The following is a 13,363-nucleotide window of genomic DNA, read 5'->3' on the forward strand; positions in this document are numbered from 1 at the left end:
CCCCAATTTCCAATGGGAGAAGTCGTGGCTCTCATCCGAAAATTAGACAACTCTTTCTACATGAGAAGACCTGGGATCACTCGTCTCCAAGGTAGCCTGCTTCTTGGAGGCTTCTTTGTCGTCCGGGTCATCGATTTGCTTCGGAGGATCCGTTGCGAGAGTATCTCCAAATAACTCGGCGACTTCTTCCAATGTCTTGCCACCGGTTTCCGGGAGCAGAAAGAAGTACACAAAGGCAGCCACAAAGTTGGTGGCAATGAATAGCGCGTAATATCTCCAGCTGACATTTTGCATGGCAGTCGGCGTGATCTGTGATAGAATGATGGCTGATACTGATTTGCAGAACACCGCCAATCCCATTCCGGTCGACCGAAGGAAAAACGGGAAAAGCTCGGAAGGTACCACCCAGATGGTTGCGTTGAAAAACACAGCATACCCACAGGAGTACAGGAAAATCATAGCGATTGCCGCGCGTGCACCGTTGAGGTTGTCACTGCTTTGGTCACCGTACCTGGCAGACAAAGCCATACAAATAGCAATCATCACGCACAGAAAGATCGAGCCAACCCACAGCGTGCGTGTGCGAGGCCATTTATCGGCAGCGAAGAAGAGATAGATGACCTGACCAAGGACACCCATGATGCCATAGATACCACTGATCAAGAGCGAGGTCTTTCCAGTGAAACCGACTGTTGCATAGAAAGTGCTTTGATAGTTTTGAATGACGGAGGAACCGCTGAACTGGCCCATGATGAGGATGAAGCAGGCCATCAGGGTGCGGTGCAAATAACGAGGCGAGAAAAGGCTTGTGATGGCTGATCTGAAGCTTGTCCCTTGTTCGGCCTCCGCTTGTATCTGCTCTCGGATTTGAGCGAGTTCTCGAGAGACCGGATCTTCGCCGTCCTCAGAGACATACAGCTTTTCTAAGACTGCGCGCGCTTCTTCGTAACGTTCCTGCTGGACCACTTCGGTTATATCAGTATTAGGTGGTCTGAGATCTCATAACAGAGAACACTTACGCCAGCGTGGGCTATACGGAATAAAGCAGCACCCGACAGTCAAGGCCATGGGACCAGGAATTTGCATGGCCAAGGGAATACGCCATTGTGCATCGTCTTTGGCATATGCACCTCCATAGCCGACCCAATTGGCTATGAAGAAACCAATCGCAATCATAAACCCCTGCAGACCAACGATCATTCCACGTTGCTGAGGAGGAGACACTTCAGCGATATAGACTGGTACAACCGCCAAGAGGATTCCACAGCCTACTCCCGCGAGGAACCTTCCTGCGATCATCATCCCGGCGTTGACGGCGGCAGTCTGCAGAATAGCACCGACGATTGCTATACAAATGCATTCAGTGAGCAAGACGTCCATGCCTGAAGAAGGAAATGTTGAACATACCAATCACTGCACTAGCACAAATGGTCCATCTTCTACTGAACTTGTTGGCTGAATAGCCTGCGGCAAAGGTGCCGATGGCCTGGCCAACATTGTATAGCGACACGATGGCACCTATTGCATGAATGAGCCGCTGGGCGCGTCCTATCAGGTAACTAGCAATATCATATGACTCACCCTCCAAAGCAGCATTCTTTCCGCTGGGACCGAACATGGAGTATTTGAACGTGTCATGGCCTAATGTGGTTGCAATAATTCCTGTGGCAAGTCAGCCTGGCATGAAAGAGGCCGAAGCCGAATCACTCGAACCTGAATCCATGCCATATACAAACCCTCCCAAAGCTACCACCAAAGCAATCACCACGACATAACGCGAAACCATTGTGCAGATAGGGACAGCGTGTATTCGTCGATTGGCACTCTCGCACCCTGGAGACCCTTGATCGTCCTGATTATACCGGCGTGCAGGGCGTATTTATAGCGCTGATGATGAGTATCCGGTCTATCAACAACCCGAAACATGGAAGAGCCGACAAGCAGACCCGGAGACTCTTGCACCACCGGGGAGGACTAGATTAGGGCTCAATAACCATGCCAATCCCCGCATCCCCCCACAAAATGCGACGAAGCCAAGACAGAGCGAGCTTAGCGTCTGCCGGTATGGCTCCGAACCACTCGTCAGACAGGCGGCGTTTATCCAATCAGAGCCCGAAAACGCCGCTGCTTGATCTCGGTTAATCCAATGAAAGCCACTGCCAAGGGCCCACAGGCACCTGGACGCGAGACAGCAAAACGTGGAGAGACACGCAGCTTCAAGAAAGGAGCCATACGCGATCCTCAGTCATGAACCAATCGAAGAATTTCTTCTCGGGGCTTCGTGGGAATACTGTGCGAGTGGGGTTACCCCTCCGCTTCCTATAAAGGGCCACGCACTCAGGACGAAGGGTAGTTATGGAAAAGCTGAAGCCATACCGGCTTTCTGTTCTCTACATCTGTTTCATACAAAGGACCCCCAACACATCATGGCTGGGCAACCTAGGGTTGCACCGCCATCCGTCGAGCAACATCCCACTGGCTTTGGGATCGGAACAGGAGCCCCGCGATTGTCCTGGCGATTCCTCAATACACCCGATGACTGTCCGCGAGGATGGGAACAAACTGCATACGAAATCCAAGTCCTCCGCTCCCCCTCATCCGCCGAAGAGACATACTACGTGACAAGTGATGCATCGGTGCTCGTGCCTTGGCCAAGCGTGCCATTGAAGTCACGAGAAAGAGCTCAGGTTCGTGTTAGAGCCTACGGCCGCGGTACGGGGCAGTCCGAGCCTGAACCCACGAGCTGGTCTCCCTGGACAACGGTTGAAGCTGCGCTGCTTTCCAAGCCCGACTGGAAGTGCCTTCCGATTGCTAGTTCAGTGAAGGAGGCGAACGACGGCCCTTTACGTCCAGTGCGGTTTCGCAAATCGTTTACGCTGTCCGGGAACGAAGATGTCGGAAAAGCTCGTTTGTACATTACAAGTCTCGGGGTCTATACAGCATTCATCAACGGGCATGCTGTGGGAGATCAATGCCTGGCTCCCGGCTGGACAAGCTACAATCATCGCCTGAACTATCAGATATTCGACGTCGCGCCCCTCCTCAACCCCAACGGCCATAACACCATTGCAGTAGAAGTCGGCGAGGGTTGGTATGCGACCCGCCTGGGGTTCCGCAACGGGCGAAGCAAACTCTACGGAGATCGACTTGCCGTTCTTGCCCAACTCGAGGTTCAGTCAGAAGCGACCGAGGCGATGTTCTCACTGGCCACCGACAATACTTGGTCTTGTACCCCGAGCGCCATTGTTAGGAGTGAACTATACGACGGCGAACTGTACGATGCCCGGAAAGAAGATCCTCATTGGAAAGTCGACTCCCCTGAAAAGACCAGTACATCTTCCTGGTCTTTTGTAGAGGAGTTAGCCTTCCCTACTGCAACTCTGGTGGCACCAGACGCGCCACCTGTTCGAGTGACGGAGAAGATCAAGGCAGTCTCCACCCACCAAACCCCGTCGGGGAAGGTCGTCGTTGATTTCGGTCAAAACCTTGTTGGACGACTCCAAATCCGATCATTGAATCTACCAGAAGGGGCCAAGGTGACATTCACGCACGCCGAAGTCCTAGAAAACGGGGAGCTTGGGATTCGGCCTCTGCGAAACGCAAAATGCACCGACGAGGTCATCTCTTCTGGGAGCGAACTCACAGATTGGACCCCGCAATACACCTTCCATGGGTTTCGATATGTCCAGGTCGATGGATGGCCAAAGGACCAAGACTTGCTCGCCAATCTGATCGCTTTGGTAATGCACACCGACATGACCCGGACTGGCTGGTTCTCATGCTCGCATCCCATGGTCAACCAGCTTCATACCAATGCATGGTGGAGCATGCGCGGCAACTTCCTGTCCATCCCTACGGATTGCCCTCAGCGTGACGAGCGTCTCGGGTGGACGGGCGATATCCAGATCTTTGGCCCTTCCGCTAACTTCCTCTACAACACAGCCGGCATGTTAGGGGGCTGGCTGGAGGACGTAGCGGCGGAGCAGCTGAAAGAAAAGGATGGTTGCGTTCCTCCGTTCGTGGTCCCGAATATTATCAGCGAGAAACTATGGCCACATCTTCCTCAAGCCATCTGGGACGACGTGGTTGTTTTGTCTCCGTGGGATCTCTATCGCTCGTACGGGGACATAGACATCCTCCGCCGGCAATACGCTAGCATGCTGGCCTGGGTCGACCGGGGTATTCAACGGGGCCCCGATGGGCTTTGGGACCCCGAACTTTGGCAGTTGGGAGACTGGCTGGACCCGACCGCACCTCCGGTCGAGCCAGGCGATGCTCGGACAAATGGGACATTGGTCGCTGATGCCTACCTGGTACATGTCACTGACACAATCTCCAAGATCAGTGAAATCCTCGGTGAAACAGCAGACAGCGCCCGGTACAAGGCAGACTACCAGCAACTGAAAGCCAAATTCCAAGCAAAATATATTGCACCCTCTGGTCTTCTGGTGGGAGACACACAAACGGCGCTGAGTCTGGCGATAATGTTTGATCTTCTCCCCACTGCCGAACAAACCGCGACTGCTGCCTCTCGCCTGGTGAGTCTGGTCCGGTTAGCGAAGTTCAGAGTGGCGACCGGGTTTGCAGGAACCCCGATTATCGCGCACGCCCTGACGAAAACTGGCCACCACCAGGTTGCGTATCGCATGCTGCAGGAGAAAAACCGCCCCTCGTGGATGTATCCCATTACCATGGGCGCGACAACTGTTTGGGAACGATGGGACAGTATGCTCCCAGACGGGTCTATCAACCCAGGGGAAATGACGAGTTTCAATCATTACGCCTTGGGATCCATCATCAACTGGCTTCATTCCAGCGTGGCAGGCGTGAGTCCCATGTCCCCTGGATGGAAAACAGTCAAAGTCAACCCGATCCCCGGCGGCACGATCGAATCCGCTGAAGCCAAGTACGATACCCCCTATGGACGACTAGAGTGCCGGTGGGCCGTTCAATCCGCCGAGGATCGGTTCGAGCTAGAACTGCTGGTACCTCCCAATTCCCGCGCCTGGGTCATCTTGCCGAGCGAAGAGACTTTGAGAAAGGGCACAAAACAGCTTGACGACAATGACGGTACTTGGGTTGGCTCTGGGCATCACAAATTCTCGCATCCATGGAAATGGAGTAGCTATCGCAGTAATTGGCCCCCAAAGCCGATTATTCCGATTATGCGAAAGCCGGAGCCAGAGAACATTGCCTGATCGGACGGCAGGGTCCATGAATTGGGGACTCTTTGGTTTGAGGAGAAGACTACGGAACAGTGATGATACGAGGTACCGAATGGTTCATCTCGTTAGAGTCAATAATGATAGTTCTTGTTTTTATTCTAGAGAGCCCGTGGCTACCGTAATAGCTCAAGATTGTCCTGTATGCGTCCATAGAGTGAGACAGACTTGAGAATCGAAGAGTCGTACATTAGTCAGAAGTACTCTGTAATTTCAAGAATTGACCTTACCAAAGCTGCTGTTTACGTGCCCTGGCGAGACAATGAGCAAATGACGTCATCTATCCAAACCGGGCTCCACGTCGCAACGTCATTTCCGCGTGCGATCAAAGAGACACCGACGAGCGGAAAGTATTTCCAAGCAAGCCCCTGGCTTCGAAGTCGAGACCGACGTGTGCTTACCAATGTTTAGAATCTCCTTTCGCACGATTGGCTCTCGGGCAAGGCCGCGAACTTCTCGAAGGGCTTGGTGCTCCGAAGAGGTCTCAACTCTCAAGCAACCTGACAAAGAGTGGGTCTGATCGACAGACCCAGACAAACCGGTCTGGGTGTTCATTGCCCAGTCTACCGGTGACATGATCAAGTGGATTGAGAACAGGTGCATCATGATCCGTGGGCTTTGGGATGGTTGCCACTTGTTACTGGATGATCGCCCAATGGTAATCGGACAGTTGCATCATTGTCTTGATGCTGGCATGCTCGTTCCAAGGATGTTTCCAGTGTACCTGGAGAGAACTATTGTGGAGTTGACTCCCCAAACTGGTTAGCATTTCCCATTCTTCGGTCCATGATAGTTCCAGGTAGTATATAACTTGGATTCGATTGCCCCAGCTTCGAGATGGTCGCTCCTAACTCTCATTTCACATTGAATTCTTCCATTATGTCTACTAAGCAAGGCGATCTTGAGCGGGACACCGTTGAGCTCTCGGGTGCTCAGCATATGACGACGGATTTTGGTGTGAAGATTTCTGATCCCGATCACTGGCTGCGCGTGGGTGATGCAAAGCACAATGGCCCGCCTTTGTTGGAGGATTCGCTCGCTCGAGAGAAGGTAAAGTTTTCTCTAATCCCCATCGATATCACCAGCTGCTCGTACTAAGAACCCTGGCGATTAGATCATGCGTTTCGATCATGAGCGCATTCCCGAAAGAGTTGTCCATGCCCGTGGAGTCGGCGCTTTTGGTACTTTTCGAATGAAGAAATGCATCAGCGACCTCACCACCGCCGGAGTCCTCACCGACACATCGCGAGAGACGCCTGTCTTCACACGTTTCTCCACCGTCCAGGGCAGCAAAGGCAGTGCCGATACCGTTCGAGATGTGCGTGGGTTTGCTGTCAAGATGTACACGTCCGAGGGAAACTGGGACATTGTCGGCAACAACATCCCGGTCTTTTTCATTCAGGACGCGATCAAGTTCCCAGATATTGTTCACGCAGTTAAGCCAGAGCCCCATAACGAGATCCCCCAGGGCCAAAGCGCGCATAACAACTTCTGGGACTTTTCGTACATGCATTCGGAGACAACTCATATGCAGCAATGGGTACGTATCTGCTCTCTGATGTTAATAATAATCTCTGTCTTTTGTCTAACCTGCATAGATCATGTCCGACCGCGCCATCCCCCGCTCTCTTCGGATGATGCAGGGCTTCGGTGTGAATACCTATTCGCTTGTAAACGCTGAAGGCAAGCGCCATTTCGTCAAGTTCCATTGGACCCCTGAATTGGGAGTCCACTCCTTGGTTTGGGATGAGGCGCTCAAAATCGCTGGGCAGGACCCCGATTTCCATAGGAAAGACCTCATGGACGCGATTGATGCAGGCCAGTTTCCCAAGTGGAAATTTGGTATCCAGGTGATTCCCCAGGAGAACAAGGACGACTTTGAATTCGACATCGAGGACGCCACGAAGATTTGGCCGGAGGAGCTGGTGCCTATCCAGTACGTCGGAGAATTGGAACTGAACCGAAACGTGGACGAGTATTTCCCGCAGACAGAGCAGGTTGCTTTCTGTACTAGTCACATAGTTCCTGGGATTGATTTCTCAAACGATCCCCTCCTCATTGGGCGCAACTTCTCCTATTTTGACACCCAAATCTCGCGCCTGGGTCCCAACTGGCAAGAACTGCCAATCAACCGGCCAGTGTGTCCCTATATGAGCTTGGTCAACAGGGATGGTGCAATGAAGCACCGCATCACCAAAGGCAAGGTGAATTACTGGCCAAACCGGTACGAGACCAATCCCCCCGCCTCCCCATCACAGCGTGGCTTCGCCACTTATCCCGAGAAGCAAGAAGGCGTCAAGGCCCGCCAGCTTTCGGACAAGTTCAAGGAGCATTACAACCAGGCCCAGCTTTTCTTCAACTCTCTGTCGCCCATTGAGAAGATGCACGTCGCCAAGGCCTTTTCCTTTGAACTCGACCACTGTGACGAGGAAGTTGTCTACAAGCGTTTGTCGGAGCGTCTTGCCGTCGTCGACCTCAATCTCGCGCAGACCGTGGCAAAGAATGTGGGCGGCGACACACCGACCAAGGCCACGAAGGCAAACAATGGTCAGACTTCGAAGGGGTTGAGTCAATTCGACTATCTCTCCAACGGTCCCCAAATCGCCACGCGTCGTGTGGCAATCCTCATCATGGATGGCTTCGACCACGCTGCGTACACGCAGATGAAAGAGACCCTCCAGGAGCACAACGCATTTGTCTTCACCATTGGTTCGCAGCGTCAGGGTGTCACGGCCGAATCAGGCGAGAAAGTCATCCCCGATCACCACTTCCCCGGCATGCGGTCGACTCTATTCGATGCGGTCTTCATCCCTGGTGGAAAACACGTTGGTGCGCTGGCTAAGAACGGCATTGCCAAATACTGGATAACCGAGTCCTTTGCTCATCTCAAGCCCGTTGCCGGTATCAACGAGGCAGTTGGTTTCATCCAACGGCAGATCAACTTGGATGCGGTCAAGCACGCTTCGTCGGCTGGCCAAACCGTGGAAAGCTATGGCGTGGTGACGGGACAAGGAAACCCAGCAGAGCTTTTGAAATCGTCATCCACAATCGGGCCTGACAGTCAAGGGTTTGTCGATCGATTCATCTGGCAGATTTCCCGGCACAGGAACTGGCAAAGAGAGTTGGACGGATTGATTGATGAGGTGGCTGCTTGATTATGACAATGATTAGATGAATATGTATATAGAGCGTGATAGTTTGCAAGATGACATGATCATCCGTTTATTCCCTAGAACTCCGAAAATACTGCTGCATGTGATGTGCAACCCCAACCATGGTTACTTCTGGGCGTTGTGCTCAACCTGTAATCTTAATCATGTTAACGCCTTCAGCGTGCTCGGAGATGATGGAACTTAACCGCAAGCAAGCTGCATTCAAAACTGACCTGGAGACAGTTCCTTTTCATTTCGGCCTCGGTCTTTTGTGGTAAATAGGATTTGTTCCCTGTTGGCTCCTTGCTTAAGGGATTTCCAGATTGTTCACATTCCAGTCGAGTTCCACCACGCCCGACCGCTCAGGCCTCAACAAACAAAGCTCGAAAGGGGCTGGGCGAGAATAAAATAATTCAGTTTTTTCTTGATTAAAAATAAAGGAAAAGGAAAGGCCGAAAACTCTGCTGAATTCCGGAGATTGACGAAATCCTAAGTGAAGGGCTCGACTCCGGTTCTCTCCATCTCTTGTCAAACCACATGCAGCGAAAATGGCATTCAAAATATCGCGCTCTCAGCGCTTAACTGCTGTTATAGGGATTGCTTCGGTCTTTTTCGTTGCCGAGATATCAGGTGTGCCTTTTTCGTTCTTCTGTTTCTTTCCAGTCGCAATCGCCGGGATACTGAACCCTATCAATGATAGTTGGATTCTATACACATTCTATAGCCCTGGTGGCCGATGCCTTCCACTATGTAGGTGGAACTCTCTCAAAGGGACCTGGTCCTAACAAACGCAGCTTAATGACCTGGTCGGGTTCGTTGTGGCGTTGGTGGCACTCAAGGTGAGCTGTTTTCGAATTTCCTTGAATTGTCCTGTTGATCACCTAAATCGCTAATGATTAAACTATGTTAGGTATCGGAGAAGAATGAGTGGCCAAAGTCACTTTCCTTCGGATGGCAACGAGCACAATTATTGGGTGCCTTCTTCAATGGCGTACTTCTCTTCGCCCTTGGCATCAGCGTCTTCCTCCAGTCTATCGAGCGTTTCGTAACTCTACAGCGTTGGTTGCCTCATGCGTTCGTCCGCTCCCCTGCTAAAGGGCTTTTAGGTGTGGAAGATCCCAGACTCATGCTCATTATGGGATCCATCGGACTCGGCCTTAATCTTGTCAGTGCAATATTTCTTCACGGTAATTTATGACAGACGCATTGAGCGAGCGACAATGTAGTAATGGAAAACGCAGAACACCATCATCACGATCATGGCCATCATCACCATGGAGACTCACAGGTGCCTGAGTTCCCAATGGCAATTGAGGGGGGCAATACCCACTATGACTCGAGTTTCTGTGCGGTGAGATACAACTTCATAGGATACATAACCCCATATATATGTCCTAATTTTCTGTGAACTGTTATAGCATCATACCCACAAGCACCAAACGCAGGCCAATCGACCAGTGGCCCACGGACACGACCTTGGGATGATGGGCGTCTTGCTCCATGTCATCGGGGATGCCATTAATAACATCGGCGTTATGGCAGCCGCTTTGGTTATTTGGCTGACACATTACGAAGGACGATATTATGCGGACCCGGGAACCAGCATGGGCATTGCAATCATGATCATTTTATCCTCGATTCCATTAGGTATGTGTGACCCGCTCTCTGTTCCGCCACGGTAGTACTGATTCGCGGGTCAATTAGTCCGCCGATCAGGTCATATCTTGTTGGAAAGTGCCCCAGACGGGGTTGATCCCGCGGATGTCAAGCACGATTTAGAAACGGTATGACATGGCACTCCCTGGTGGTGGCCCAAAGCTTGTGGCTCGCTGATGTTTTTCCGAATCTAGATTCCCGGGGTGCTGTCCGTTCATGAACTTCACATCTGGCGCCTCAACCAGCAGAAGACTCTTGCATCCGTTCATGTCGTCGTGTCCGATCCTTCCGTATCTCAGTTTTTGAAGCTCACGAAGATTATCAACGAATGTTTTCACGCGTATGGGATTCACTCGGCAACCTTGCAGCCGGAAACCGCACCGCCGGGAGAAGTCATCATGGTCGGACAGGAAGCGGAGAAAATGGAGACGGTGGCAATAGAGACAAAGATGCCCGAGAAATGTCAGATTGTCTGTGGAGAGCTGTGTACGGTGTTGACATGCTGTGGGTAGAAAGAGACGAGGCGAGAAGAAGAGGTGAAAGAAGGAAGAGACAGAAAAGACCAGAGAGGAAGGTGTGTCATTGAATTCTACTTACAGGGTCACGCTACCTAGAGTCACCAGACTAGGTAAGGTATAGGTACAGGCGGTATGTCCTCATACATCATTAGTCAATACTGTACACCACTCCCAGATAATCAATTGGGCACCCAAAAGAGGAAGGAGAAAGGCGGAATTGATTCCGTGGGTGCCTTACTTACCCATGCTTATATGCAAGATGTAATGGATTCTACGAGGAGAACATTCAACTTATTTAGTGAGACTACCGAGGATAGTTCGCAATCACATCTCTCCCCTCACCACGTCTCTACTCCCAGGGAGCAAAGAGAGCCCGATAGGTTTTATCTTATGTTTCTCCGTGAGGGGAATGCGCCGATCGCCTCCAACGCAGATAAGAGCTTCTCCACATGGAGTGTGCCCAGCCAGGCTTGATGGCATTGATTGGACTTCTAGTTCCGATTCCGACATGACACTGAGGCACCGATGAATGCTACTGTCACTTGTCCCTATCGGTCATGGCTATTCGGCAGTAGTTCCGCGGTCCAAGTTGGAGTAACATAAAAGGCGTGTCTCGTGCTACCTGGCTGTTTTCTCCTTGCATATCCCCTCTTCAGACTATCAGCAAGACCACTCATCCTTCATTGAGTCTAAAATACATACCATCATGTCTCCTCAGCCCTGGGAACCGCAAGCTCAGAAAGCCCGAGACATTCTCCAACAGTCTATCCCGGCTCAATGGCTGCTCCCTAGCGATCAATTGCCTCCCGCAACCCAGAAAAATGTCGAGGACTTCCCTCGAAAGAGCGGTCTTCTCAGCGCCCGGGAGCTCGACATCACTGAAAAGACCGCGATTGCTCTTATGGCAGATATGGAGGCCGGCATCCTGAGCGCAGAGGAGGTGGTGATTGCCTTTTTGAAGCGTGCCGTCTTGGGACATCAACTGGTCTGTAGATGAGGCGGGGCGAGGGTTGCGTCTAACATGTGGCACTGACAAGTATCCAGCTCAACTTTGCCACTGAGTTCATGACAGAAAAGGCCATATCGCGAGCCAAAGAGCTGGATCGATACAGGCAACGAACAGGAAAGATCATAGGGCCACTGGTATGTCCGGACACTACTCATCCTTAGTGTACCCAGAGTTAAAGAAATTGCTTTTCAGCACGGAGTCCCAATCAGCGTGAAAGAACACATAGGATTTAAAGACCGCACATGCAATGGCGGCTACGTGGCATTGTCCGTCTTCCTCGTATGACACCAATCATAGATATACTGATCTGACGTGTTCCACGCATTTAGAGTGGACCACATAGCAGCGCAGGATGCACTTCTCTTACAGAGTCTGGAGAAGGCGGGGGCCGTATTCCACGTCCGCACGAACCAGCCCCAGTCTCTAATGGTAATCGCATGTCCTGATCCTTATTCAACCATTACCTCTAAACTGAACTTATCATAGCATCTCTGCTGCAGCAACAACATCATCGGGACTACAGTAAATCCATACAATCGCACCCTCAGCCCCGGTGGCTCGTCAGGCGGCGAGGGGGCTTCGATGGGATTCAAATGTGCACCCCTCGGTATCGGATCAGACATTGGGGGTTCGATCCGAGCCCCTGCTGCATTCTGCGGAGCCTACGGGTTCCGGCCCACGGCGCACCGGATCCCGGGCACTGGGGTCTTCCTCCCGGGTCCTGGCCAAGAGTCTATTCTCGGTGTCGTCGGCCCTCTGGCAAGTCAGAGCATCGAGGACTTGGAGCTCTTCCAGCGGGTGGTCATTGACCAGGAACTATGGGACATTGAGACGTCCCTGGCTCCAGTCTCTTGGAGACGGGTGACGCCGAGCAGGGACATGACAGTCGCCATCATGTGGGATGACGGGTGCGTAATCCATCTACTAACGTCATGAAACCCCCAGAAAGCTGACAGCAGCAGATGCGTTCGCCCGCATCCACCGGTAACGCGAGCCCTCAAGCACGCCCAAGAGCAGCTCCAGGCAGCAGGCATCAAGGTCGTTGACTGGGAGCCCTACAAACACGCCCATGGCTGGAACATCGTGGTAAGCTTATCATTTCAGTCAATTCACCACCAACGACCACACTAACAACACACCCCCTCAACCCAAAGTCATCCCTTTACTTCTCCGACGCAGCGGCCAGCCAGCGCGCCCTCCTCGCCCAATCCGGAGAGCCGATCCTGCCCCTAACCGAATGGGCCTTCCACTATAGCAGCGACAAGCCGCTCACGATAAACGAGAACTGGGCCCTCAACGCCGCGCGAGACAAGTATCGGGACGAGTATCACGCTCTCATGAAGGCCCGCGGGGTGGACTTTATCCTGAGCCCGGCGTACGTCGGCACCGCCTCTGTCCTGGGCGAGTCAGAGTACTGGAATTACACGGCGATTTGGAACATCCTGGATCAGCCTGCCGCGGTGTTTCCGAGTGGGTTGGTGGTCGATCCGGTGTTGGATCCGGTTGATACGAGTTACTCGCCGAGGGACGCGACTGATGCTCGTGAGTGGCGGAAGTACAGTCCGGAGAGGTACGAGGGCGCGCCGGTGGGACTACAGTTGACGGGTAAACATTTCAAGGATGAAGAGACGTTGGCTGCTGCCGGGTTGATCTCAAGAGTTATTCAAGGTCAGGAGGAGGTGGTGTCAAAGCTCTGAGTTTATTGACAAGCATTGCCAGGCTAGTTTAGGATAGTAGGTTAGGGCCATTGAAAAAGCAATACATTTACATATCCTATCATTATATCCATCCAATCATCAAAGTACA

General features: G+C 52.2%; 5 protein-coding genes across 5 annotated transcripts; 4 read left to right on the plus strand and 1 right to left on the minus strand.

The window, feature by feature from the left end:
• Positions 1–42: 42 nt before the first annotated feature.
• LDX57_007953 (sugar porter family MFS transporter) lies at positions 43–1,618 on the minus strand (the record flags this gene model as incomplete). The annotated part of the gene is made up of 3 exons (XM_046089671.1): positions 43–965; positions 1,020–1,346; positions 1,408–1,618. 3 exons carry the CDS (start codon positions 1,616–1,618, stop codon positions 43–45), a joined length of 1,461 nt encoding a protein of 486 aa, XP_045945643.1.
• An 808-nt stretch (positions 1,619–2,426) lies between these two features.
• On the plus strand, positions 2,427–5,198 carry LDX57_007954 (glycoside hydrolase family 78 protein; the record flags this gene model as incomplete). The annotated part of the gene is made up of 1 exon (XM_046089672.1): positions 2,427–5,198. One exon carries the CDS (start codon positions 2,427–2,429, stop codon positions 5,196–5,198), a length of 2,772 nt encoding a protein of 923 aa, XP_045945644.1.
• A 903-nt stretch (positions 5,199–6,101) lies between these two features.
• cat1_1 (catalase 1) lies at positions 6,102–8,492 on the plus strand (the record flags this gene model as incomplete). Its single annotated transcript, XM_046089673.1, has 3 exons — positions 6,102–6,272; positions 6,337–6,762; positions 6,821–8,492. 3 exons carry the CDS (start codon positions 6,102–6,104, stop codon positions 8,375–8,377), a joined length of 2,154 nt encoding a protein of 717 aa, XP_045945645.1. The 3' UTR covers positions 8,378–8,492.
• A 1,185-nt stretch (positions 8,493–9,677) lies between these two features.
• LDX57_007956 (putative di-, tri-valent inorganic cation transporter) lies at positions 9,678–10,542 on the plus strand (the record flags this gene model as incomplete). Its single annotated transcript, XM_046089674.1, has 4 exons — positions 9,678–9,725; positions 9,793–10,021; positions 10,079–10,158; positions 10,225–10,542. 4 exons carry the CDS (start codon positions 9,678–9,680, stop codon positions 10,540–10,542), a joined length of 675 nt encoding a protein of 224 aa, XP_045945646.1.
• A 712-nt stretch (positions 10,543–11,254) lies between these two features.
• LDX57_007957 (uncharacterized protein) lies at positions 11,255–13,254 on the plus strand (the record flags this gene model as incomplete). Its single annotated transcript, XM_046089675.1, has 7 exons — positions 11,255–11,533; positions 11,593–11,691; positions 11,750–11,823; positions 11,887–11,986; positions 12,044–12,465; positions 12,520–12,643; positions 12,712–13,254. 7 exons carry the CDS (start codon positions 11,255–11,257, stop codon positions 13,252–13,254), a joined length of 1,641 nt encoding a protein of 546 aa, XP_045945647.1.
• Positions 13,255–13,363: the final 109 nt, after the last annotated feature.

This window comes from Aspergillus melleus (assembly GCF_016097325.1).
Source record: "Aspergillus melleus strain CBS 546.65 chromosome Unknown contig4, whole genome shotgun sequence".
Classification (NCBI taxonomy): Eukaryota; Fungi; Ascomycota; class Eurotiomycetes; order Eurotiales; family Aspergillaceae; genus Aspergillus; species Aspergillus melleus.